This window comes from Scyliorhinus canicula, chromosome 6, assembly GCF_902713615.1.
Source record: "Scyliorhinus canicula chromosome 6, sScyCan1.1, whole genome shotgun sequence".
NCBI lineage: Eukaryota > Metazoa > Chordata > Chondrichthyes > Carcharhiniformes > Scyliorhinidae > Scyliorhinus > Scyliorhinus canicula.
In genome coordinates this window covers 91,942,868-91,965,918 of record NC_052151.1, presented here as the reverse complement: position 1 = coordinate 91,965,918, position 23,051 = coordinate 91,942,868, and the positions used below count along the sequence as shown (strand labels likewise).

General features: G+C 45.9%; 2 protein-coding genes across 2 annotated transcripts in view; one reads left to right on the top strand and one right to left on the bottom strand.

Annotated features, from left to right (window-relative positions):
- The first annotated feature begins 7,375 nt into the window (after positions 1-7,375).
- Positions 7,376-15,573, top strand: LOC119967309 (protein FAM229B-like). The gene is made up of 3 exons (XM_038799654.1): positions 7,376-7,580; positions 8,234-8,416; positions 15,281-15,573. The coding sequence occupies exons 2-3, from the start codon at positions 8,250-8,252 to the stop codon at positions 15,390-15,392; spliced, it is 279 nt and encodes a 92-aa protein (XP_038655582.1). The 5' UTR covers positions 7,376-7,580; positions 8,234-8,249; the 3' UTR covers positions 15,393-15,573.
- Positions 15,574-19,851: 4,278 nt separating this feature from the next.
- lama4 (laminin, alpha 4) overlaps positions 19,852-23,051 on the bottom strand; it is a 214,094-nt gene continuing 210,894 nt past the window's right edge. The window contains exon 40 of the mRNA XM_038799653.1: positions 19,852-23,046. Coding sequence (XP_038655581.1) covers positions 22,901-23,046 — 146 coding nt within the window. The 3' untranslated portion in view covers positions 19,852-22,900. The remainder of the gene's footprint in view (positions 23,047-23,051) is intronic.

The window sequence follows — 23,051 nt, the reverse complement described above, 5'->3', positions numbered from 1 at the left end:
CCTCACGCAGGCAGCCAAGTGCCACAGCCACCTAGACATCGCAGTGGCACCCCTGGTTCAGTCACAGTGGCCATGGCTAAGACCATTGGCAGCCTTGCCCAGGTGCTGGCAGACATGGCACTGATATAGAAGAAGGTGGCTCAGTCCCAGAGGTAGACGGCACAGTCATTGAGTGATGTGGCACAGACCCAGAAGGTAGTGGCACAGACCCATAATGTGGTGACACAGTCGCAGTGTGATTTGGCGCAGTTCCAGTCAGAGGTGATCCACTCCCTGTGCTCCATGGCTGCGAGCATGAAGACCCTGGTCGAGATGGCAGCTGGCAATCCAGGACTGGTAGCGGCAGGTGACGGGAGAACCTCAGGGGTTAGCTCCGCTCACATCCCGTCCCATGGAATACAACCCACTTAGCACCATACTTTGAATAAAATTATGGGTTATACAAAACACAGATTCTCACAACTCACAGTTAACTGTTCATCTTATCTCACGGCTACAGAAAAATCTGAATTCACTTTTAGACAGGAGCCCATCACTTACGTTTTTACTTTAATCCGCTATTTACTCCCTTGTTAAAAGGGGTCACTCCTTTTAATTCCTACGGGGAACATATAGGTTTCCCTACATCATTCCATTGCTTTATGATTGTTTCTTTTCATTTTCTCACTCATTTTGACTCCCTTATGTGTCTCCTTTGAGGAGTTCACCTTCTTTCTCGCTTCGAAGGTCTTTACCGAGGCTTTGGGATGACCTGTGAGGGGGCATCTGAATTTATTGCTCATTGTTCCTCCTGCAAAATACTTTAGAACTTATATATAACAATAACAATGACCGCGGAAATCATTTACAAATACTACACGGAGCGCACACAGGTGTTTATCCTTTCGCGAACCTCAAAGTCTGTTTTTTATTTAAAATTAATTTTAGTCTCGATGGCACCTTTTTCTTCCCATACAGCTAGCGTTAATTTATTAATTAAGATAACTTATCCTCGCATGAGTCACTGGCCAGTAATTAAGGCTGCCACGCGCTGCCCCCCTTTCAGCTGAGAAAGTCCTTTTGGAGTTCACGTCCCGTTAAATTAGGGAACCTGTGAAGACTATGCCAATTTGTCGTGGTAATTATAATAAAGACAAATTCTTTGAGGTTTCCATTCAGGAAATTTATTTGACACAAATATTTGCGGAGAGGCTCATAGTCTGGCTAAGCAGCTATTCCACAGTACTCTGAATTATACAGTTAAAAACCATTATATTTATAGTATTAAATAAACAACTTTAAAGAGATAAAACCTTGAAACGTACGCAAGAGGAAATACGAATGTTTTGCCCTTGGTTTAAAAACAACTCGAGTACACATTTTGTTGTCCTTTAGAAGAACAACTTCTTATCATAATAAGGCCGAGTCCAAAATAATAAGCAGTATTTTGTTTACGTTACCTGACCTACTTATTTTCCTTCAAAAGCAGTGTTAAAATATAGACAATATTTCCAGCATGCTTCTAAGTGGGCAACTCATTTATTTCCCTTCCACAGATTATGTGATGGAATGGCCAGCTCACATGCAGTGATCTCCCAGGTGGACGGTGGAAAGTCCTTCCCTGGCCAGGGGTCAGACGTTGTCAGATGATGCGGAGCACCAGAGTTCATTACAGAACGGGTTGTCATCATCTTCCATCCCATGGACCAGATCCAGGGCCCACACCTCGTAGTGGAGGAGGTTGTAGGCAGGGGAGGTGAATGCAAAGTGGTTTCTATGTCCCTGGCCAGTTCCCCCACAGTCGGTGAACCTGGAGGGATCAGATTGTCCCATTGGCCTTGGCACGCACGTTGTGCAGCCTCTTGTGCCTGGACCCCATGCCCTGTCGATGCTCCCCCTCCCCTGCATCCTGCTCGTGGGATGAGGACTGGCGTTCACCCTCCTCATCTGATGCGCGACGTGGGCGACCCTCCGAGTGCCATATTGAAGAGCCCCTCCAGAGTGATCCAGTCACTTGACCCGCATCTTCAGGATGCCAAAGCACTGCTCAATCATACCCCTGGACGTTGCATGGGCGTCATTGTAGTGGGTCTCTGCATCAGTCTGTGGCTTCTGGATAGGGGTCATCAACCATGACTGCAGTGGATAACCCCTGTTGACCAGAAGCCAACTCGCCAGCCGGAGGTGCACCTCGAAGAAGCCGGAAATAGTTGAGTGTGCCGATGAAGATGTCGTGCACACTGCCTGGGTATCGCGTGCAGATGCGCATCTATTGGTCACATACCAGCTGCACGTTCATTGAGTGGAACCCCTTTCGGTTTGTGAAGATCAGCCTATCATCTCCAGATACTCGTAGGGCGGCAAACATCCAGTTGATCACCCCCTGGACCCGGGGTATTTCGGCGATGGTGACAATAAGTGATTTTCATTTAATTTCATTTCTTCTTTCTTCTTTCTTCCTCCTGCTCTTTATTTATTTCTTTACGACCTTGTTCTTTATAGCCTCTGGCACTTTATTCGCTTTGCGGAGCCGTTCGCCCAGCCTACGCATGCCGTTGGCTTTTTACTTCTGCTCCGGTCGTCGGCTGCCTTCCTCTCCGGCTGCCTTTGTTCAACTGACTGCTGTCAACTGCTCTTAACTGCCATTATTTTTCAATGGAGGAATGGCGGATTTTGGAGGCATGGAGGCTGTGTGAGACGAAGGCCATGGGCCTGCCCACTTGGTTGAGTGTGGCTGCCAGAGTTACATTGGATGCGTCGCTCTCGACTTGGAAGGGAAGGGATTAATCGATTGTGTGCATCGTGGCCTTTGCAATGTCTGCCTTTATGCGACTGAAGGCCTGGCGGGCCTCTGCCGACAGGGGGAAAACCGTGGATTGGATTAGTGGGCGGGCCTTGTCTGCATAATAGGGGACCCACTGGGCGTAATATGAAAAAACCCCAGGCAACGTTTCAGGGCCTTGGAGCAATGTGGGAGGGCGAACTCCATGAGGGGGCGCATGCATTCGGGGTTGGGGTCTATGACTCCATCGTGCACTACGTAGCCGAGGATGGACAGATGATCGGTGCTGAATATGCATTTCTCCTTGTTATAGGTCAGGTTAAGGAGATTGGCGGTATGGAGAAATTTGCGGAGGTTGGTGTCGTGAGCCTGCTGCTCGTGGCCGCAGATGGTGACGTTGTCGAGGTACGTAAACGTGGCCCGCAAACCGTACCGGTCAACCATTCGGTCCATCTCCCGTTGGAAGACCGAGACCCCATTTGTGACACCGAAGGGAACCCTTAGAAAGTGTTAGAGCCACCCATCTGCTTCAAATGCAGTATACTTGCGGTCGTCCGGGCGAATGGGGAGCTGGTGGTAGGCAGATTTGAGGTCCACCGTGGAAAAGACCTTGTATTGTGCAATCCGATTGACCGAATCAGATATGCGGGGGAGAGGGTACCCATCGATCTGCGTATACCTGTTGCTGGTCTGACTATAATCGATGACCATCCTGTGCTTCTCCCCGGGAGAACCACAACCACTACTTGAGCTCTCCAGGGGCTGTTGCTAGCCTCAATAATACCTTCCTTCAGTTACCGCTGGACTTCGGACCTAATGAAGGTCCGGTCCTGGGCACTGTACCGTCTGCTGCTGGTGGCAATGGGTTTGCAATCAGGGGTGAGGTTTGAAAAAAGGGAAGGCGGGTCGACCTTGAGGGTCGCGAGGCTGCAGACAGTGAGGGGGGGGGGGGAGGGGGGGGGGAGGGGTATAGTGCCGCCGAATTTAAAGTTAAGCTCTGGATGTTACATTGGAAGTCCAATCCCAGGAGTGTGCCAGCGCAGAGGTGAGGGAGGATGTAAGTCGGAAATTCTTAAACTCTCTTCCCTGGATTGTGAGGTTAGCTACGCAGAACCCCTTGATCTCTACAGAGTGAGACCCGGAGGCCAGGGAGATTTTCTGGTTAACTGGGTGTATAGGGAAGGAGCAGCGCCTTACCGTGTTGGGGTGTATAAAGCTCTCTGTGCTCCCGGAGTTGATCAGGCAGGATGTCTTGTGTCCGTTGATGAGTACAGTCATTGTAGTGGTCGAAAGAGTTCGGGGCCGAGACTGGTCCAGTGTCACCGAGGCGAGTTGTGGCAGAAGCTGATGGATCTCCTCGGCGGTGTGCGGTCATCCGAATCGGGGTCTTGAGACTCCAGTCAAGGTGGCGGGGCCCACGGGTAGGACATGGCTGGAGGTGGGCAAGATGGTGGCGCCCATGAATCACACGTGGTCTCTAAGGAACAAGATGGTGGCGCCCGAGGTCCACACGTGGCACGCGGGATCGAAGATGGCGGCGCCCACGGCCCGCATGTGCCCTGCGATGAGAGTAATGGCAGCGGCCCTAGTTCACCCCCGGAGACAGCGGCGACCGTCTGGGCCTGGCATACCGCCACGAAATGCCCCTTTTTTCGTGTTGCCAGGCGTGCTTGGGTTGCCCATAAAAATAACATTGGGGCCCCCCGGGGTTGCCTGGCAGCCACGCGGCACAAGCTTGTGGGGGGGGGGGGGGGGGGGTTGGGGGATGCATCGGAATCGGCTGCAGGTGGGGTCCACGCTGCCCATGGGGCTGCCGTGTGGCCGGGGACATACGCTTGGGTATTGCGTCTAAGGAGCTTGCGAGGGCCCGTGCCTCCTTGAGGCTTAGCATCTCTTTTTCCAGCAGCCGCTGGCGGATCTGAGAGGACAGCATACCTGCAACGAACGCGTCCTGGATTAAAAGTTCGGTGTGGTCGTTGGCTGAAACTTGCGGACAGTTACAGTTCCTACCTAGTACCAGCAGTGCGCGGTAGAAATCGTCTAGCCAGAATTTGTCGTCTGGTAGCTAGATGTCGGGCGTAAACCTGATTTACTGGGCGGATGTAGTGTCCTTTAAACAGGGTCATCGCGGCTTCGAAGCCATCTGCGTCTTCGATGAGCATGTAGATTTCTGGGCTCACCCTTGAGTGGCGAACTTGCAGTTTCTGGTCTTCCGTGGGTGTAGTTGTGGCCGTCCTGATGTATCCGTTGAAACACGCCAGCCAGTGTTTAAAGGTCACCACTGATTTTGCCGCGTGGGGGCTAGGTTGCAGACACTCCGGCTTGATGCGGAGCTCCATTCTTCAAATCTAGTTCAATAAATTGATGCACGATCAATAACTCCCGAAGCGTGATTGTAGGGCAATTGAAGGCTTTATTGAACTAGATGTTTCCCCCAGCAGCGCAGGTACAGAATGCACCAGCTAGGGAAACACAGACTCTTATACACCGCCTTACTGGGCGGAACGAGCAGGCAGGCTTCACCAATGATCTTACAGTAACAGATACCTCCAACACCAATGATCTTACAGCATCAGGTACCTCCAACCTAGGTACCATAATACCCCTAATACCGACTACCACAAATAGCCAGCAGATAAGCTTCAAGGCACTGACTGGTGATGTCCCGTTCCTCTAAAGGCACTAGCACTAGTTAGTCATCTGCTCCCTTCGCCCAACATTGGTTGCTCAAACAAAAACCTAAATCCTCCCAGGACAATATCCACGGCTCAAATGCCACATTTTTCCATTTTTTGTTACAGTGAGGAGTGGAATGCATTTACGTCACTGTCGAGGTGATGGAGAATTGTGATTTGGCATGAAACAGGCGTCACCACAGTTTTGACGTCGGAACCAATGCTCCGCCCAATCGCATTTCCCGATTCCTGCACTGGCCGATGGAGAATCCTGCCCATGGTCTCAGAACCATTGTGGCACGTGTGTCCTCTGATCCCTCAAGGAAATTCAAATGTCCATTTATGTAACCTTGAAAAGTAGAATCCCTACATCAAGCTAATTATATATATCTTATTTTTATCAGCTTGTTCCAAAAAGATAAAAATAATTGCCTTCAACATAAATTGTAGTTGTGTTTGTATGGGTGACATATTTGTCTGAATACAAGAAAAGAGAGTTATAATTTTAATTATAATTATTATAGCTTATTGTCACAAGTAGGCTTCAATGAAGTTACTGTGAAAAGCCTCTAGTCGCCTCATTCTGGCGCCTGTTCAGGAGGTCGGTATGGGAATTGAACCCACACTGCTGGCATTGTTCTGCATTACAAGCTAGCTGTTTAGCCCACTGTGCTAAACCAGCCACAATGTTTGTATTTTCTTTGGTTTCAATGTTGCAAAAAATGTGTGGAATATAAAAATGTCCATAGAAAAATTAATGGGAGTTAATATAGGACTTTTTTGCTCTGATGAAGGTCTAACCATCCCTATTTTTGTATGTATTCATTTATAATGTAAGAATTCCACAAAAAAAGGGAATTAAAAGACTGCATTCCATTTGGATGAATGCTACTGCCCTTAGTGAACTAGATCTTAGTTTAAACTGTTGAGCTACACATCACTATGGGCGGTGCGGTAGCACTGTTGGTTAGCAGTCGCTTCACAGCGCCAGGGACCCAGGTTTGATTCCTGGCTTGGGTCACTGTTGGTCCGGAGTCTGCATGCTCTCCCTATGTCTGCATGGGTTTCCTCCCACAAGTCCCGAAAGATGTGCTTGTTAGGTGAATTGGATATTCTGAATTCTCCCTCAGTGTACCCGAACAGGCGGCGGAGTTTGGCAACTAAGGGATTTTCACAGTAACTTCATTGCAGTGTTAATGTAAGCCTACTTGTGACATTAATAAAGATTAAGGGAGTGTTACATAAACCTGCTGATAAAGCTCTTGAGTGACAATGTCGAGACTAATATTGTGCCTTATTTTAATGGATATGTACTTAGTTATAAAATCATCCACAGCTTACATAGCACCTTCAATGTAGTTAACATTTCCCAATGAACTTTGTGGCATTCTCAAAACAAATTGATATTGAGCTACGTAAGGAGACATGGGACAAATAATCAAAAACTTGGCCAAACAGGTAGGCTTCAAGGAGTGTCAAGGAGAGAGAGAAGGGAGAGTTTTAAGGAGGAATTTCAAAGCTCAGAGCTCACCCAGTTGAAGATATAGCTGACAACACAAAACAGATCAACCATGATCAGATTGAATGGAGGAGCAGGTTGGAGATGCTAAATGACCTACTGTATGTTTGTAAACAACTTTAATATATTCGCTATGAAATTTTGTTGGGATGTCCTGTTAAGTAGTTGTATAAAGAAGTAATTGTTTACTTCCCCCGCCCCCGCCAAGAAAAAGCAAGTCTTGTATTGATTGAATAGATAGATACAATTTTCCTGATTGCGTGTATACTGGTGTTTCTGATTTCTGTCCCACTGTTGCTTGCCAGATTATGTCACTAGAGCTTCTCCGTCGCCATTCTGTTGATTGTGAGTGTGAATTGGTGTTTGTTATCAACGATGTAGCGTTTTCCCAGCTGCATACACAGACATGCACTGATCCCTGTAGGCTGAAGGGCAGCTGCCCCGGCGGCCCCTTACTGGCGCTGCATCAACAGAGTGTCTTTGTGACATTGGGCGCCGCTGCTGTGCTCCCGGCGCCAACGCAAAAGGGAGACATTTCAACCAAAGACTGATTACTGTAACTAGGAGCATCGGCGTGGCTGTTCATTTATTAAGACCCCGTACATTGACGGAGAGGACTCTTATGGTAATAGAACCTAGGCCGACCTAGAATATTAGAGCAGAGTTTCCACATTCAAATCATTTAACATGAAGCAGAGACAGCAGCAGGCAGCTGACAGACAGTGGGACGGTTCGCCAGGGTATTTCGAAGGCACTTTCGAGAGGGCAAAAACATTGGCAGTTCGTTTTATTCCTATTGTTTTGTGTCAATTGAAGGACCTTTATAATAATATTTGGAAAGAGTCTTACTAAACATTGAACCCAAAAAAACAAAAAGGTAAATAAACTAGGAAATCTGAAAGACAGAGCTGGAGATGCTGGGAGGGAGGACTCTGGGTGAAGCTTGCTGCCTGTGGAGATAATGGGTTATTATTTTTCTCTCTCGGATCTCGGCTGTTCTGTTTCCCCTCCACCCTTATTTGGTTTTGTTCTTTGTTAAACGCTGCTGCATCTAGAATGACCTCCAGTTTCGATAGAGGGGGGGGGGGGGGGGGGCAACACCGAAACGTGGACCTTCATGTTGTGTGGGGCCTGCTGAATGGAACATTTTCTGACGTGAAGACTGATGATTATTTGGACTGGCTGTCTAAGTGTGTTTGTTTATTGCGCTGCGGCCGCTGTTGATATTGCTTCCACACTGACTGCTCCTTTCTCTCTTTCTCTCCCCACCGCCACCAGCTCGTAAGTTAACATTATGACGGGTGAGTTGGCTGCTGTGCAGTCCCGGAGATTTCTGGAGGCGGGGGACTGTTTGATGTCGGGGGAGCGGCAGGGTGAAGCGGGAGCCGTGCAGCAGCGCCTGGGCTCCACCTCAGACTGGGAAGCTTGTGCTGAGATATTTCCATCGCCCCGTCACGGACGGTAAGATAGTCCACATCAGCGCACACATCTACCACCCCCCCCCCCCCCCCAACCCCAAAGACACACATCTCACTTCACTGGTCTGATGCTGCCCCTCAGAGCCTCAGGCTGGTAGTTGCAGCGTGCAGCCAGCCCGCACACATTTTCAGTGGAATATGCTTTGGAGCTCCTCTCCAAGTACAGTAAGAAGTCTTACAACACCAGGTTAAAGTCTAACATGTTTGTTTCAAGCACTAGCTTTCGGAGCACTTCTCCTTCCTTAGGTGAATGAAGAGGTATGTTCCAGAAACATATATATAGACAAATTCAATGATGCCAGACAATGATTAGAATGCGAGCATTTGCAGGTGTTTGAATCTTTACAGATCCAGAGATAGGGGTAACCCCAGGTTAAAGAGGTGTGAATTGTCTCAAGCCAGGACAGTTGGTTGGATTTTGCAAGCCCAGGCCAGATGGTGGGGGATGAATGTAATGCGACATGAATCCCAGGTCCCAGTTGAGGCCGTACTCATGTGTGCGGAACTTGGCTATAAGTTTCTGCTCGGCGATTCTGCGTTGTCGTGTGTCCTGAAGGCCGCCTTGGAGAACGCTTACCCGGATATCAGAGGCTGAATGCCCTTGACTGCTGAAGTGTTCCCCGACTGAAAGGGAACATTCCTGCATTGTCGCGCGATGTCCGTTCATTCGTTGTTGCAGTGTCTGCATGGTCTCGCCAATGTACCATGCTTCGGGATATCCTTTCCTGCAGCGTATGAGGTAGACAACGTTGGCCGAGTCGAGCGGTACATACTCGTGCGACTCGTTTCTGGAACATACCTCTTCATTCACCTGAGGAAGGAGCAGTGCTCCGAAAGCTAGTGTTTGAAACAAACCTATTGGACTTTAACCTGGTGTTGTAAGAATTCTTACTGTGCTCACCCCAGTCCAACACCGGCATCTCCACATCATGCCTCTCCAAGCACACAGGGAAGACATAGGGACAGGAGTAGGCCATTCAGCCCCTCGAGCCTGTCCTGCCATTCAATGAGACCACGGCTGATCTTGTGACCTAACTCCATATACCTGCCTTTGACCCATATCCCTTAATACCTTTACTCAACAAAAAAAATTATCTTATCTCAGATTTAAAATTAATAACTGACCAATTGGCGTTTATGGAAAGCTCTACCACACTTTGTGCGTAGAAGTGCTTCCTAACAACTCTCCTGAATGGTCTGACCCTAATTCTTAAACTATGCTCCCTAGTTCTAGAATCTCCAATGAGTGGAAACAGTTTACCTTTATCTACCCTGTCTTTTTCTGTTAATATCTTGAAGACTTCGATCAGAATCCCCCTTCTAAATTCTAGAGAAACAGGCCTAATTTGTATAATCTCTCCTCATGCCCCCTGAAGTGCAGCGTTCTTGTAAACCTACGGTGCATTCCCTCCAAGGCCAAAATATCCTTTCTAAGGTGAAGTGCCCATAACTGCTCACAGTGCTCCAATTGGGTCGAACCAGTGTTTTATATTTAGAGAGCGCTTTTCAGGCCACCAGACAGCTCAACATGCTTGACAGCCAATTAAGTCCTGTTTTCGAGTATAGCCATGTGTTGTAATGTGGGAAACAGCAGCCAATTGCCAGAAACTCCAACAAACAGCAATGTCATAACGATTTATTATGATGTCAATTGAGAGATGATTATTGGCCAGGACAGGGGATCGTCCTATGGGATTTATTCAATGCACCAGAGCAGGTAGAGGTTTAAGGTCACACTAAATGCCAGCATCTCTTAACAGGGCAACCATTCTTCAATCCTTCACTGGAGTGTGATCAAGTTTGGTTTTTGTATTAAAGTAGTTATAGTTAACATGTTGAGAGAGTGCAGGCAGCAGGACCAACACCTGGGCAGCACAGTAGCACACGTGGCTAGCACTGTGGCTTCACAGCGTCAGGGTCACAGGTTCAATTCCCTGCTGGGTCATTATCTGCGTGGAGTCTGCAAGTTCTCCATGTGTCTGCGTGGGTTTCCTCCGGGTACTCCGGTTTCCTCACAGTCCAAAGACGTGCAATGTTAGGTGGCTTGGCCATGCTACTTTGCCCGAAAAAAAGGTTAGGAGGGGTTAGTGGGTTATGAGGGTAGGGTGGAAGTGAGGGCTTAAGTGGGTCGGTGCAGACTCAATGGGCTGAATGGCCTCCTTCTGGACTGTATGTTCTATGTATCTATGTACCTGTGTGTGTGCTTGTGCCTTCCCTAATTCGGCCAGGGAATCCCATGACTTGGCAGTGCTGCTTGACCACTTCAGGCATGCTTTGAGGACAGAGCTAGAATCATAGAATTTACAGTGCAGAAGAGGGCCATTCAGCACATCGAGTCTGCACCGGCACTTGGAAAGAACACCCGACGCAAGCTCACACCTCCACCGTAACCCAGTAACCCCACCTAATCTTTTTCGGACAGTCCATCTAACCTGCACATCTTTGGACTGTGGGAGGAAAGCGGAGTATCCAGAGGAAACCCACGCAGACATGGGGAGAATGTGCAGACTCCGCACAGTGACCCAAGCCGGGACTAGAACGTGGGACCCTAGAGCTGCGAAGCAACTGTGGTAACCACTGTGCTACCGTGCTGCCCCATCTTCAAAGTGTTTTTGCTGTTGTCTCTGGGAGTCTTCTGTCATCACCGAGTACTGAATTGTTGCTTTGGGAATCTGGTGTCAGGCATACAAAGGAAGTATCCTGCCTAGCAGAGCTGAAGAAAGCACAGCGTTCTTTTTTAAGGAAGCATGCATTATTAATACACAAAACAGCCAGTGGAGAGGAAGAGATAACCCCATGAATTGCAAATTACCACAGGTTGCTTTCTGCTGCTTCTGATAGCTTTGGGAAAACACCAACTTACCCTTAACCTCCCAGCGATATTCACAAGGATTTGCATATTAAATGCACCAAATATTGTTTAAAAAGTAATTAACAGCCTCCGCACCTTTTTGGCCAGTTTAGCTCAGTTGGCTGGACAGCTGGTTTGTGATGCAGAGTGGGACCAGCAGCATGGGTTCAATTCCCGTACCGGTTGATGTTATTCATGAAGGCCCGGCCTTCTCAACCTTGTCCCTCGCCTGAGGTGTGGTGACCCTCAGGTTAAATCACCACCAGTCAGCTCTCCCCCTCAAAGGGAAAAGCAGCCTATTGGTCATCTGGGACTATGGACTTTTACCTTTTTGGCAACATGATAATTGCTGACTGCCAATCACCCTCTGCTGTCCTGAAAGTTAACAATTAAAAGCCTAATTTCTTCAAGGTTTATATTATCTTCGGAAATTTTACAAATGTCAAATTTTATGATTAAATTTGCTTTCTTATTTTTTCTTTCTGTCTCGTTATTTTCTCTTAATCCAATTTTTCTTTTTATCTCTTTGTTTCTCTTTCTTTACCCGGTTTGGCATTGAATCTGCCCACTCTAATTTGTCTTTCGTCTCATTTCTTGCTCTGGTTCAGGAGAATTATTGCCTATTGTCCCATTATTGCCTAAGGTCTCAGGTGCTGTGTTGCCCTCACACCTGGAGATACTTCATAAGCAAAAAATTCTAAAAGCTAGTCGTATTTGTGCCTGTTTAACAGCCCTGTTATATGACTTAGCTGACATGAATTTATTGAGTGGCAAATATAAAAAATATTAAAAAAACAGATGATGTGTAAAACTCCATTCTTCCCCATAAAAAACCTGCACAAATTTAATAATAGGTGATATTAATTGTACAATTAGGGATTAATATCAGTAGATATAGCCATTCTGGTTTTCAGTATTTTTTTAATGATATTTCCTCTACGGCATTATCACTTATACTTTTTAACAGGGGGTATTTTTGGGCAGTTTAAAATTTTTTTTTTAATTAAAGGGCAATTTACCATGGCCAATCCACCCACCCTACAATTTTTTGGGTTGTGATGAGCCCAGGCAGGCACAGGGAGAATGTGCACACTCTACATGGACAGTGACCCGTGGCTGGGATCAAACCCGGTTCCTTGGCGTCGTGAGGCAGCAGTGCTAACTACTGGGCCAATGCGCCGCCCCTTTGGGCAGTTTTAAAACCATAGAATATCAAATAGAAGTAGAAGAATTCTAACTTTAATGAAGACTTATAACAAGAATATGCTATTCAAGTTGACCTATCATATAAATCCACACTTAGGATCCACACAGCTATCTGTTCTGTTCCCCACATTCTTTGTCACTATCACATCATATCCTTTCAAGTTTAAGTCCATTGTGTGAGGTTAGTCCATCCTTTTGTCTTTTAGATGAGACATTGAACTCAGACCCTGTCTTCCCTCTCAGCTCAATGCAAAATATCTCATGGTACTTTTCAAAGAAGAGCAAGTGGACTCTCTTGGTGTCCCATGACCAATGTTTGCCCCCAACCAACATGACTAAGACCGATTTTCTGGTCATTATCTGATTGCTGTTTTTGAAACCTTTCTGTGCGCAAATTGGCTGCCGTGTTTTCCTGCAGTATAATGCTAACTACACTTCAAAACAACCGAATTAGTGGGAAAGCACAACTTCCCAAGGCAGTGAAAAGCATTACATAGTGTAATATCCTTACTATAAATTGAATTTATTGACATCTGCCCTTCATTAATGTAAAAAAACAATCCATTAAGGTTTTCACAGTTTAGTCAGGACGTTGAGTCGACCTCAATAATGAAACCTCCGCAAAATGATTCAGTTTTTACATATCCTTCTCTCATCCCCTATTTTGGTTTCCTTTCAGAAAATCAGAGCTAAAGAAATCCAGTAAATATGTTTCCGTTACCCGTTGCTTCAGCTGATGCCCACAAATTAAGACTGACATTATGATTGCTATTCTACTGCCCCTGGTGTCCAAAGAGTCCACCCCCTTATATTAAATGGTTGAAAATAGGGAAGAAGCCGCACTTCACTGGGTGCCTGCTGTGTTACCAAGCAGTCCTAAACTGACATTATAACTGTACTCCAATTTTTGGGGGGGAAATTTCACCTTTTTGCCATATAACTCCAAAGTAATTAAAGTGAAGCATAATTGAACATTCCCTCTCTTTCATTCAAGCTCTCTGTGGAGTCTCTTTTAGATGAATCATCAAAATGATGTGTCTGTCAGTGGAAGTAGGGAACCAACTCAACACTCTGTGGTGGACTTGGTAATTGGATGCCTGAGCTGTTCAGATCTACAGCGTTGTGATGTTGTTACTGTTAACAAATGATCAGATACCCCAACTCTGGAATTGAATTTTGAGTGGTAGACCTATCAGTAGGAATATGGATTTTTCTCTGTCACCTCCAGATATCCCTGCAGCCCATACTAATGATAGGTAGTCCCATCTAGACAAGTAACATGAAGGGACTGTAGTAAGCTGCAGTAGTACTGTTCACACTTTGGAGTCTCTATATCCTCTGCCACCTTACATTTAAGCTCTTAAGAATTAGTTATATTGGATGTGTTCCTCTGAGAAGGGAGTGTGCATTTCATATCGGGTAATTTTTTCCCACCAGAAGTATACTTAATTCACAAGATTTGTAAAAGTGAATTATATAAGTTCAAATTTGACATTATATATAGTACAATGCAGATCAGTTTCTTTCAATACATTGCATGAAGTGCCTCACTACACTTGCCATTGCAGGTTAAATTTACAATATAAGTTTACATTTCATGTCAAACAATCTCTGGTGCACACAGCTTGGAAGGTTCCAATCCCTCAGTATATTGTGGTTGGATGGCCTTAGTTAGTCGCCCTTCCGCACTGAGTCTTTGTGGTGGCCCAAGTCTAGGTGCCTATAGTCCAGCTCCTTGGAATATGCTAGTTTTCAAAACTTGGTCATTGATACCTCTTTGCACTGGAAGACCAGTGAGTTACAGGCATAACAAAGAGCACCTTTGTTGATGTTTAGTTTGGTGTGAGTTCCTGGCAGAACCTGTGTTACAAAGCTGCCTTTGTCGGGATGAACATCGACAAAAGCCACTGCTTTTTTGAATGATGGTATCTTCCCCAGCAGGGCCGCCTCAAGGGTAGCGTGAAAAGACAGCTAGGATGGAGAAGGATCTGAAGGGGAAGGCAGCATGAGCCTGACCTTCTCAGCACCAGCCAAGTTATATTTTGGCACTGAGGCAGAGACCAACCCACCCATAGGCCAGTTGAATAGCCACCACTCGTAGGACCATATAGCATCTGACTATTTGGTTGATCATTTGATTGGATTGATCAATTCAGTAATTAATCCCCTGCAAGACAGACACCACCACCTTTTTTTGCAAGGAAGTCAGAAACCTCAGCACACTGAAAAATCCAAAAAATGGTGATGAATTTCTACACATATCAGACAGGCACTGGCCAAAACAAAAATCCTTGACCCTCTCAGTACTTTTTCCAATTAATTCCTTTCTTCTTTGGTGATCCATTATTTTTGGTCACCTTTGGTGTTCGAAAGATCCATTCAAATTTTTTTTTTTTTTCTCCATTCAGGTGAAGTAATTTGTTGGGTCAGTTTAACAATTTACCCTATTTCTGATGGTTTTTTTAAGTCAATATTATGTTAGAATGGGAAATCCTTGTTTTTTTTTCAAAAAGGCATTCCAACATGTAAGCAAAACAATTTGAGAAACTGAACACTGAAATATGTAAATCTTTAGTCATAGGTTTTGTAACCAATTGTAAAAAGTGTCAGTGATGCTGATAATATGTAAAATGAATGGAGTAAGAAGAAAATAATTCCGACATTCCTCTTTGTTTCCCCCAATGCTGTGTACATTATAAGGTTAAACATTGGGGCCTTAGAAGGTTTTACACCAGTTTATATTTTGTGACAATAGAAATGTGTATTAACTGCAATAATTGTGTTACACAGGCAACTTAGGAGATGCAATGGGAGTCACTGCCTGACAATTACTAATGTGCCTATTGATGTCTATGTAACCATGGGAAGACCTTCAAACGTACAATGTGGACAGGCTTCCTAAGAGTTCATCGCACCAGCACCTGTGATTCAGTTTCAACAGATGAAATCTTGAAGTTGGTGCCAGACGCCAAGGCTCTTCATTTCTTCGTTGCGTTCTGAAAAGTTGTTCATAACTGGTGACTCTCATTTGAGGTTGCTAGTCTATTTGTGTCAGTAAAACGTCTGATGACAAATTAACTTCAGATTCCTATTATTTCTGCAATTATTAGATGATTCAGTGACTTTTTCCAAGCTCGGCACTGGTGTACCCTACAATTTGCACATCATGGTCCCAGACCTCTGGCAATCCTGCTTCGACACCAGAAGTATGGGTAGAGGAATGGTAACCTTTGGTTCTAAATATTAGACCCTGTCCCAAATTGCATTTTCAATTGCCGAGACGTGTTCTGGCTTTTTTAACTTTGATTGCAAAATGTTTTGGGGCTATACTAATGGCTTTTCTGGAACTTGTGTCTGTTTTCAGCTGTCGATTTATTTGTTACAGTACTGGAAGTGTAGTTGGTTAGTAGCTTGGTAACCTCTCAGATATGCCCTCTTGATAGGAGGTGGGCAGAACACTTACCCACTTTATTCAACGGGAATTGTGTTTGCCTTGTGCTCAGCTGCAAAAGTGAGGTCCTTTGTGCATGTTAACACATGCCAGCAAAGGTTGAACTCACTCGCTTCGAGTCTGAAATTCTGTACCTGTCACAATGGTGTCCAGCCTTTGTTCACCAGCCTATATTGGCTCCTTAAAATAAAAGCAAAATACTGCAAATGCTGGAAATCAAATATAAGCATAACATGCTGGATAAACGCAGCAGGTCTGGCAGCATCTGTGGAGAGAGAAAGTGAGTTAATGTTTCAAGACCGTATGACTTCTTCAGAGTTGAATAGGAGTAGAAATACAATGCATTATATAGTGGGAGAGGAGGGTGGAGAAAGTGGAGCAGAATAGATGGTCAGGGTAGAACGGAGCTCAGGAGGGATTGACATCTCGATTTTAAAATTCTCATCCTTGCGTCACAGACAGAACATATTTGCTTTCAATCTTTCAATCATCGGTATGTTTTATAAAGGACCAGGTCTTCTGACACACTGACAAAAATGAAAGTCTTGGGGCATGGTTCACACTGTCACTCTGGCGTGGCAGGGCCAGATAAGAGCTGGCAAGGCCGCTCCACAGAGATCAAGGCACCATCTTTAAGGGAGAGCCGATCAGCACTAAAAATAAACTCTCCCCACTCTCCCATGGACAGGCACTCTTAAGGGCACTCTCCCCTCCTCACCATCACTGTCTCAGGGGCACTCTGTCCTCCCCACCATTGCAGTCTCTCCTCTCCACCACTGTAGTCTCAGGGTCACTCTTCCCTTCACCCCCACCATTGCAGTCTCAGGGGCTCTCTCCTCCCCACCACTGCAGTCTTTCCTCTCCACCACTGCAGTCTCGGGGGCACTCTTCCCTTTACCCCTAGCACTGCAGTATCAGGAACACTGTCCCCACTCACAGGCATCGACAGTCCCCAAAACTTATAAGGGGAAGTTCTCCCATTGGGCTCCCCAGAGGGCCCACATTGACATTGCCTCTTGGCACTGCTAGTTTAGCTGTGCCAACCTGGCAGTGCCACCCTATGTTGGGGAAAGTGGCATGTCATTCAGGGGCTATACGTAGCTTGACATCCCCGATGGGAACCCCTCAACAGATAGCTGTCTTTACAAATCTGTTGTAAAATCTGCCGACATGACGTGATGTGGGTGAAATTTCAATATTCTGTTCGGGGGGTGGGGGGGGGGATGGATCATGTGAAGAGGAGGCCTTTTAAACATATATGAATGCATTAAAATGTATTTCGATGAGTTTCCAGCCCTTTCTCAGCAGCAACGTCGTTACGTCACCGGCAAGAGGCAAAGAAAATAATGAAATGAGATTCTGCTGGCAAGAATCCCTCGGGGGTTAGGAGCGGCGTTGCGGTAAACTCGGCCGCCGGGCCTTGACGCTTGCGTCAAGGCGGTGTGCCGAGAATGACGCGGCCGGCGGCGCCTAAGTGACGTCAGCCGCGCATGCACAGGTTGGCCGGCTCCAACCCGCGCATGCGCGGTTGCCGTCTTCCCCTCCGCTGCCCCGCAAGACGTAGCAGCTTAATCTTGCAGGGCGGCGGAGGGGAAAGAGTGCGTCTCTTAGAGACGCCGGCCCGACGATCGGTGGGCACCTATCACGGGCCAGTCCCCTCCCGAGCACGCCCGTGGTGCTCGATCCTCTCTCTGCCCCCCACAGGCCCCACACTTACCTGTCGCGCACTGTTCACGCCGACAGTGACTAAGTGTGGTTGACGCCGGCGTGAACAGGTCGGGAACGTCAGGCCGCTCGGTCCATCCGGGCCGGAGAATCGCGGGTCGCCGTGAAAAATGGCGACCCGCGATTCTCCGAGCAGCGTGTTGTAAAACGCGACACGCCATTTTGGGGGGGGTGGGAGAATCGCGGGGGGTGCCAGAGCGGCCCTCCCGCAATTCTCCCACCTGGCCTGGGGAGCGGAGAATCGCGCTCGGGATCTGTGGTAATAAGGGTGCAGTTCCTGAATTCAGCTCAGATCACATGACCACTGGGTTCACATTTATGAGAGCCAGTCAGTCCAGTACGGATAGGGAGGCCATTGTAATAGATGGTAAGTGGATGGAAGCCCAGGAATTTTAATCTCCCTATTTTCCCCACATGAAACATGGAGACAGGCAGTCTGGAAATCCAAAATCTTCTGTATTGAATATCAAAGTATTGGTTCATTCTTAAACAATGAAATGTGTGAATTGGCTGTGAGGTATCTTCACTTATGTTCACATTTAGTTAGGTATTTGCTGAAGACTTCATAGCGTCTGTAATCCAAATGCCCAAAAATCACATGATTTGCAGAAGCCATCTTCACAGTTTGATGGCATCCAACTGTTTTATTAATTGAAATTTCATAATATATGCATATACTGAGCATGACATTTTGTTTTCAAATTCCTCTATGGCCTCATTCCTCTCTTTACCTGTAATTTCCTCCAAACCTACAAGATATCTACACTTCTCAAATTCTGGCCTCTTCAGCGTCCCGGATTTTACTCTTTCCACATTGGTGGCTGTGCCTTAAACGACTTAGGCCCTAAGCTCTGGAATTCTCTCTCTAAACCTCACAGCCTTGCTACCTCTTTTCCCTCCTTCGTGGGGCTTTGATCAAGCTTTTGGTCTTCTGCCTTAATACTTCCTCAGGTGGCTTGGTGCCAAATGTTGCTTATTAAGGTGAAGCACCTTTGGAATTGCTATGCTAATGTAGAAGTGCAAATTGTTTTTGTAATTAGGTTAATGCAATGCAAAGATCCTATGGCACATCTAAAATCATCAGAAAATCAGGGGGAAGTGCAAATACGGCATACATCAATGATTCCACTCCCTTTGCAGCCACTGGGCATCTATGTACCACTGTTGCATGGGAGCCAAATTCCATCCTTCAGTTTCCCATCTCAGCACACCGTTTGCAAAGTTCTGGGGCTGGATTCTCCGACTCCCCACCGGGTCGGAGAATCGCTGGGGGGGCGGCATGAATCCCGCCCCCACCGGCCGATGAATTCTCCGGCACCGGATATTCGGCGGGGACGGGAATCGCGCCGGTCAGCCCCCCTCTCCCCCGCCGCCGATTCTCCGGCCCGCGATGGGCCGAAGTCCCGCTGCTGTAATGCCTCTCCCGCCGGCGTGTATCAAACCACCACCCTTACCGGCGGGACTGGCAGTGTGGGTGGGCTCCGGGGTCCTGGGAGGGGCGCGGGGCGATCTGGCCCCGGAGGGTGCCTCCACGGTGGCCTGGCCCGCGATCGGGGCCCACCAATCCGCAGGCGGGCCTGTGCTGTGGGGGCACTCTTTTCCTTCCGTGTCGGCCATCGCCTCTGCGATGGCCGACGCGGAAGTGACCCCCTCCCCTGCACATGCGCAGGGATGATGTCAGCAGCCGCTGACGTTCCGGCGCATGCGTGGACTTCCGCCGGCCGGCAAAGTCACTTCGGCCCCGGCTGGCGTGGCGCCAAAGACCTTCCACGCCAGCCGGCGAGACGGGAACCACTCCGGCGCGGGCCTAGCCCCTCAAGGTGAGGGCTTGGCCCCTAAAGGTCCGGAGAAATCCGCACTTTTGGGGTGCCCTGATGCCTGAGTGGTTCACGCTACTTCATCCCGCCAGGAACCTCCGCCCCGCCGGGTAGTGGAGAATCCAGCCCCTGAGCTCTTCAAAATTAGTTCAAATGCCTGTCTTCTAAAAGAATGCTTCCACACATCATACTTAATGATTGAGAACTCAGTCAAATTAACATTCAATTGATTTTAAACAAACAAATGACATCCTCACACTTTAGCAGGGAATTTTCCAGAGAATAATTCAGAAATTCTTGAAATTCCCTTTGAATAACAAAAGCTTGTTTCACAATGTTTTGTAAATGATAGGCTCACAATAAGAAAATTGCAAATCAAGTTCGGCAATTTATTAGATTGGTTTTGTAAGTAATTACATTGAGACACGTTTGAAAAAATAACTGTCAATGTATGTATGTATATTTACCAAGTGCCCAAGGACAATTTTCACGAAGCACAGAGGAAAGCTTGGCTGGATATTGATACGTAGATCTTATCAGTTACATACACAAAGTGAAGGAAGAAGGGGCAGTAATACTCAGTAGTTGGGTTGCTTTTGCAACTGTGAAATGAAACTGATTGTTCTGCAGAATCTTGTGGTTGGAGTCTGAGATTGGTGATGTTATTTTCCTCACAATTGGGTCTCTGTGGAGGCTCTCAGCATCATATTCCCATTGTCTTTTTCTGCTGGTGTGCCAGACTCCCCAGAGCAGCAGGTTTAGTCTCTGGTTGCTCTCATTCTGACAGTTACCTCCCAAATGTATGTATGTTAGTGACAGGCTCACTTTAATTACATGGCAGTGGAAAGGGCAACACACACACACACACTGAAAGTAAAGGCATCTCACAAGCAAAATTGGGATTTGGTTACACTTGAACCTAGCGTAGTGCTACCTAAGATTGGAATATTAACAGCGCTAATGGTGAAACAGGTTGTTGAGCTGTGGGAGTATGAAAGCTATAGGGTGGGATTCGTGGTGCGGCGCGTCCCCAGGATTCTCTGTCTTGCCAGCCTGCCAATGGGGTTTACCATTGTGGGGCAGCCCCATGCTGTTGGGAAATCCCCGGGCTGCTGGTGCAATGGAGAATCCCAACAGCGGAGGATCCAGCCCATGATTTTTTGAACTTATTCATTTCTTGTTTTAGTTTTTTTATAATTGTACCCTAAAACAACAAAAATCAATCAATAACAATTGCTATGGCTTGATTATTTGACCAATGCAATACTTAATCCTTATCCATCATGACATTCAGGAATATACTGAATGGATATTATTTATGAGTTTACAATAATATGGATCACATCCAGAATTAAGCAAATATTCAGTGTACTCTTTGAAGGGCCAACCAATGGGTTTGCAGCTGTCTTTTAAATTTCCCTATGCTGCACCGTACAGTATACCAGTTGTAAATATTAATGATATTTGTATTCAAATAAAGATATTGTTATATTAAAAGAAGCCTGTTACAATTCAGTTTCATGTGGAGGGGATATATCAAACCGTTCATTAAATCATATGGTCAGACTGTGCAATCCATCCTGTCCACTGAATAAGAAAGTTGACACTCCCGTCAGTAAAGAACAGAATTTCCACAGGGATTCTTCCGATTTCCAGCTATGACCGGCACAATGGCAAAGATCACCATTTGTGCTGTTTCCACTGGGATTCTGCTCAAAATTTCCCACAAAATCTCAATTTCAGTTAAACTGTGTTCAGTACATGTGTGCATTCCCAACGTTAATGGGTGTGGTGGAAAAATGACAAATAAATGTAAATGGAAATAATGCGATTAACGTAATTTCGGGAAATTTGAATACCAAAACTTTACTGGTTTAATTTTTATGTTTTTGGATAATTATAACTGACAAATAATCTCAAATGCTCCACTGGAAAATCGTGACAGTGTCATATGCCATTACTACCACAAGAGGACCCTGCAGCACTCCTGTTAGCTAGTGATGGAACCAAAATGGCAAAGGCGATGGGGTAAAATGTGTTTGAGCCCTCTCTATTTCTGATACCCAAAATCACAAATGAATGTTAACTGTGACAAAATAAGGAAATCTCTGTCTATTCAATTTATGCATTGAATTCAAATAGATGTTAACAGAGCATTTGGGTTCCAATTCTGTGACTGATTTGTGACCAGAACAAATCCTTTGAATCTTAACTTGCAGATCAATCAATCAATTTATCCTTCTCTAAAATAGACCATTATTAATATTCAAAGAGCTAACCACTTAATCCAATTTCCAGATGCACCAATAGAGTGCAGCTTTGAGGCACAAACTGAATAGCAAACGGGCAAGATATTAGCAGGTAGTTGCAACTCCAATGTCCTGTGAACATTGACTCATTAGTTTTAAAGATAATTTTGAAAAATATGGGTAATATCTGAGCTCTCTATACTGAATAAGTACTGAAGAATTCTGCCATAATCTTGATACAATTAGACTATAATACAGGTATAAGTAGATGAACTGAAACTGACATTGTGGCTGGTTATATAACATCAGATTTGGAGGGTATTCAAATCTTCCTTTCATTTGACAATCTTGTAACTTATTAAAACTCTATGAAAATACATTCTGAAAATTATTTTGCCTTATGGAGTGGCTTTTCATTTAATTAGACCCAGAGGCCCTTTGAGGCCCACTGCTGGAAATGGAACAGTGTGGGATGCCTGCTGCTTGTCCCAAATCCCCAACTCGAATCATTTAGCTCGCCTGGGCAACTGGTATTTTTGCCTGTAAGCCATGCACCTGTTGGGCAGCAGATTGAAATAGCACTCTGTTAGTCAGACGATGGAGTGTGAGGTCTTGTTGGTCCAAATATATCTCATTTTTACTTTGTTTTCTTGAGCGAAGTGTGAGCATTAATGTTCACGTAATTGATCCCCTGTGATAAATAAGACTTGACTGATCTGCTAGTCTTAACATGTGCATGTTACAAAAGTGCCATCATCATCACTGGTATTAATTTCAAATAGAGTGGTTAGCGAAACATGCTACTTTAAATCAACACCAAAAATGGCGATTCGCTTTGTTATGTGCACATGTTTGAACAGCAGTTCAGTATCTGGAACTAACAGATTGGCCCTTTGATGACCTAGATTTGGATTCGTAGTGCCTTCAAGCCTGAAGCAACAAACCAAAAAATTTAACTTTATTGCTTCTAATAATAATTAATACATTGGATGAAGTACATGAACATGAACAGTAAAAGAATGGGATGAAGGAACTGACTAAATCAGTTAATGGTTGACAGATGATTCACTTGAGATAAATTACTGCACCCCCAAGTAAGAAAATGTGATGTTGCCTCAGTTGTCCTTCAGCTGCTGAGTATGGATTGCAGAAGCAATGTTTGCAAGCATTAGACTGCCGGGCATGAGTCGATACTGACTGCTCCGCTAACCAGTGCAGCTTTGGTGAAAATTACTGGAGTTTCATTGATGTTGAAATTTCTCATGCAGCCAGTGAATGACTGGTACATGCTCAATCTTGGGCTGAATAGTAACTCTATG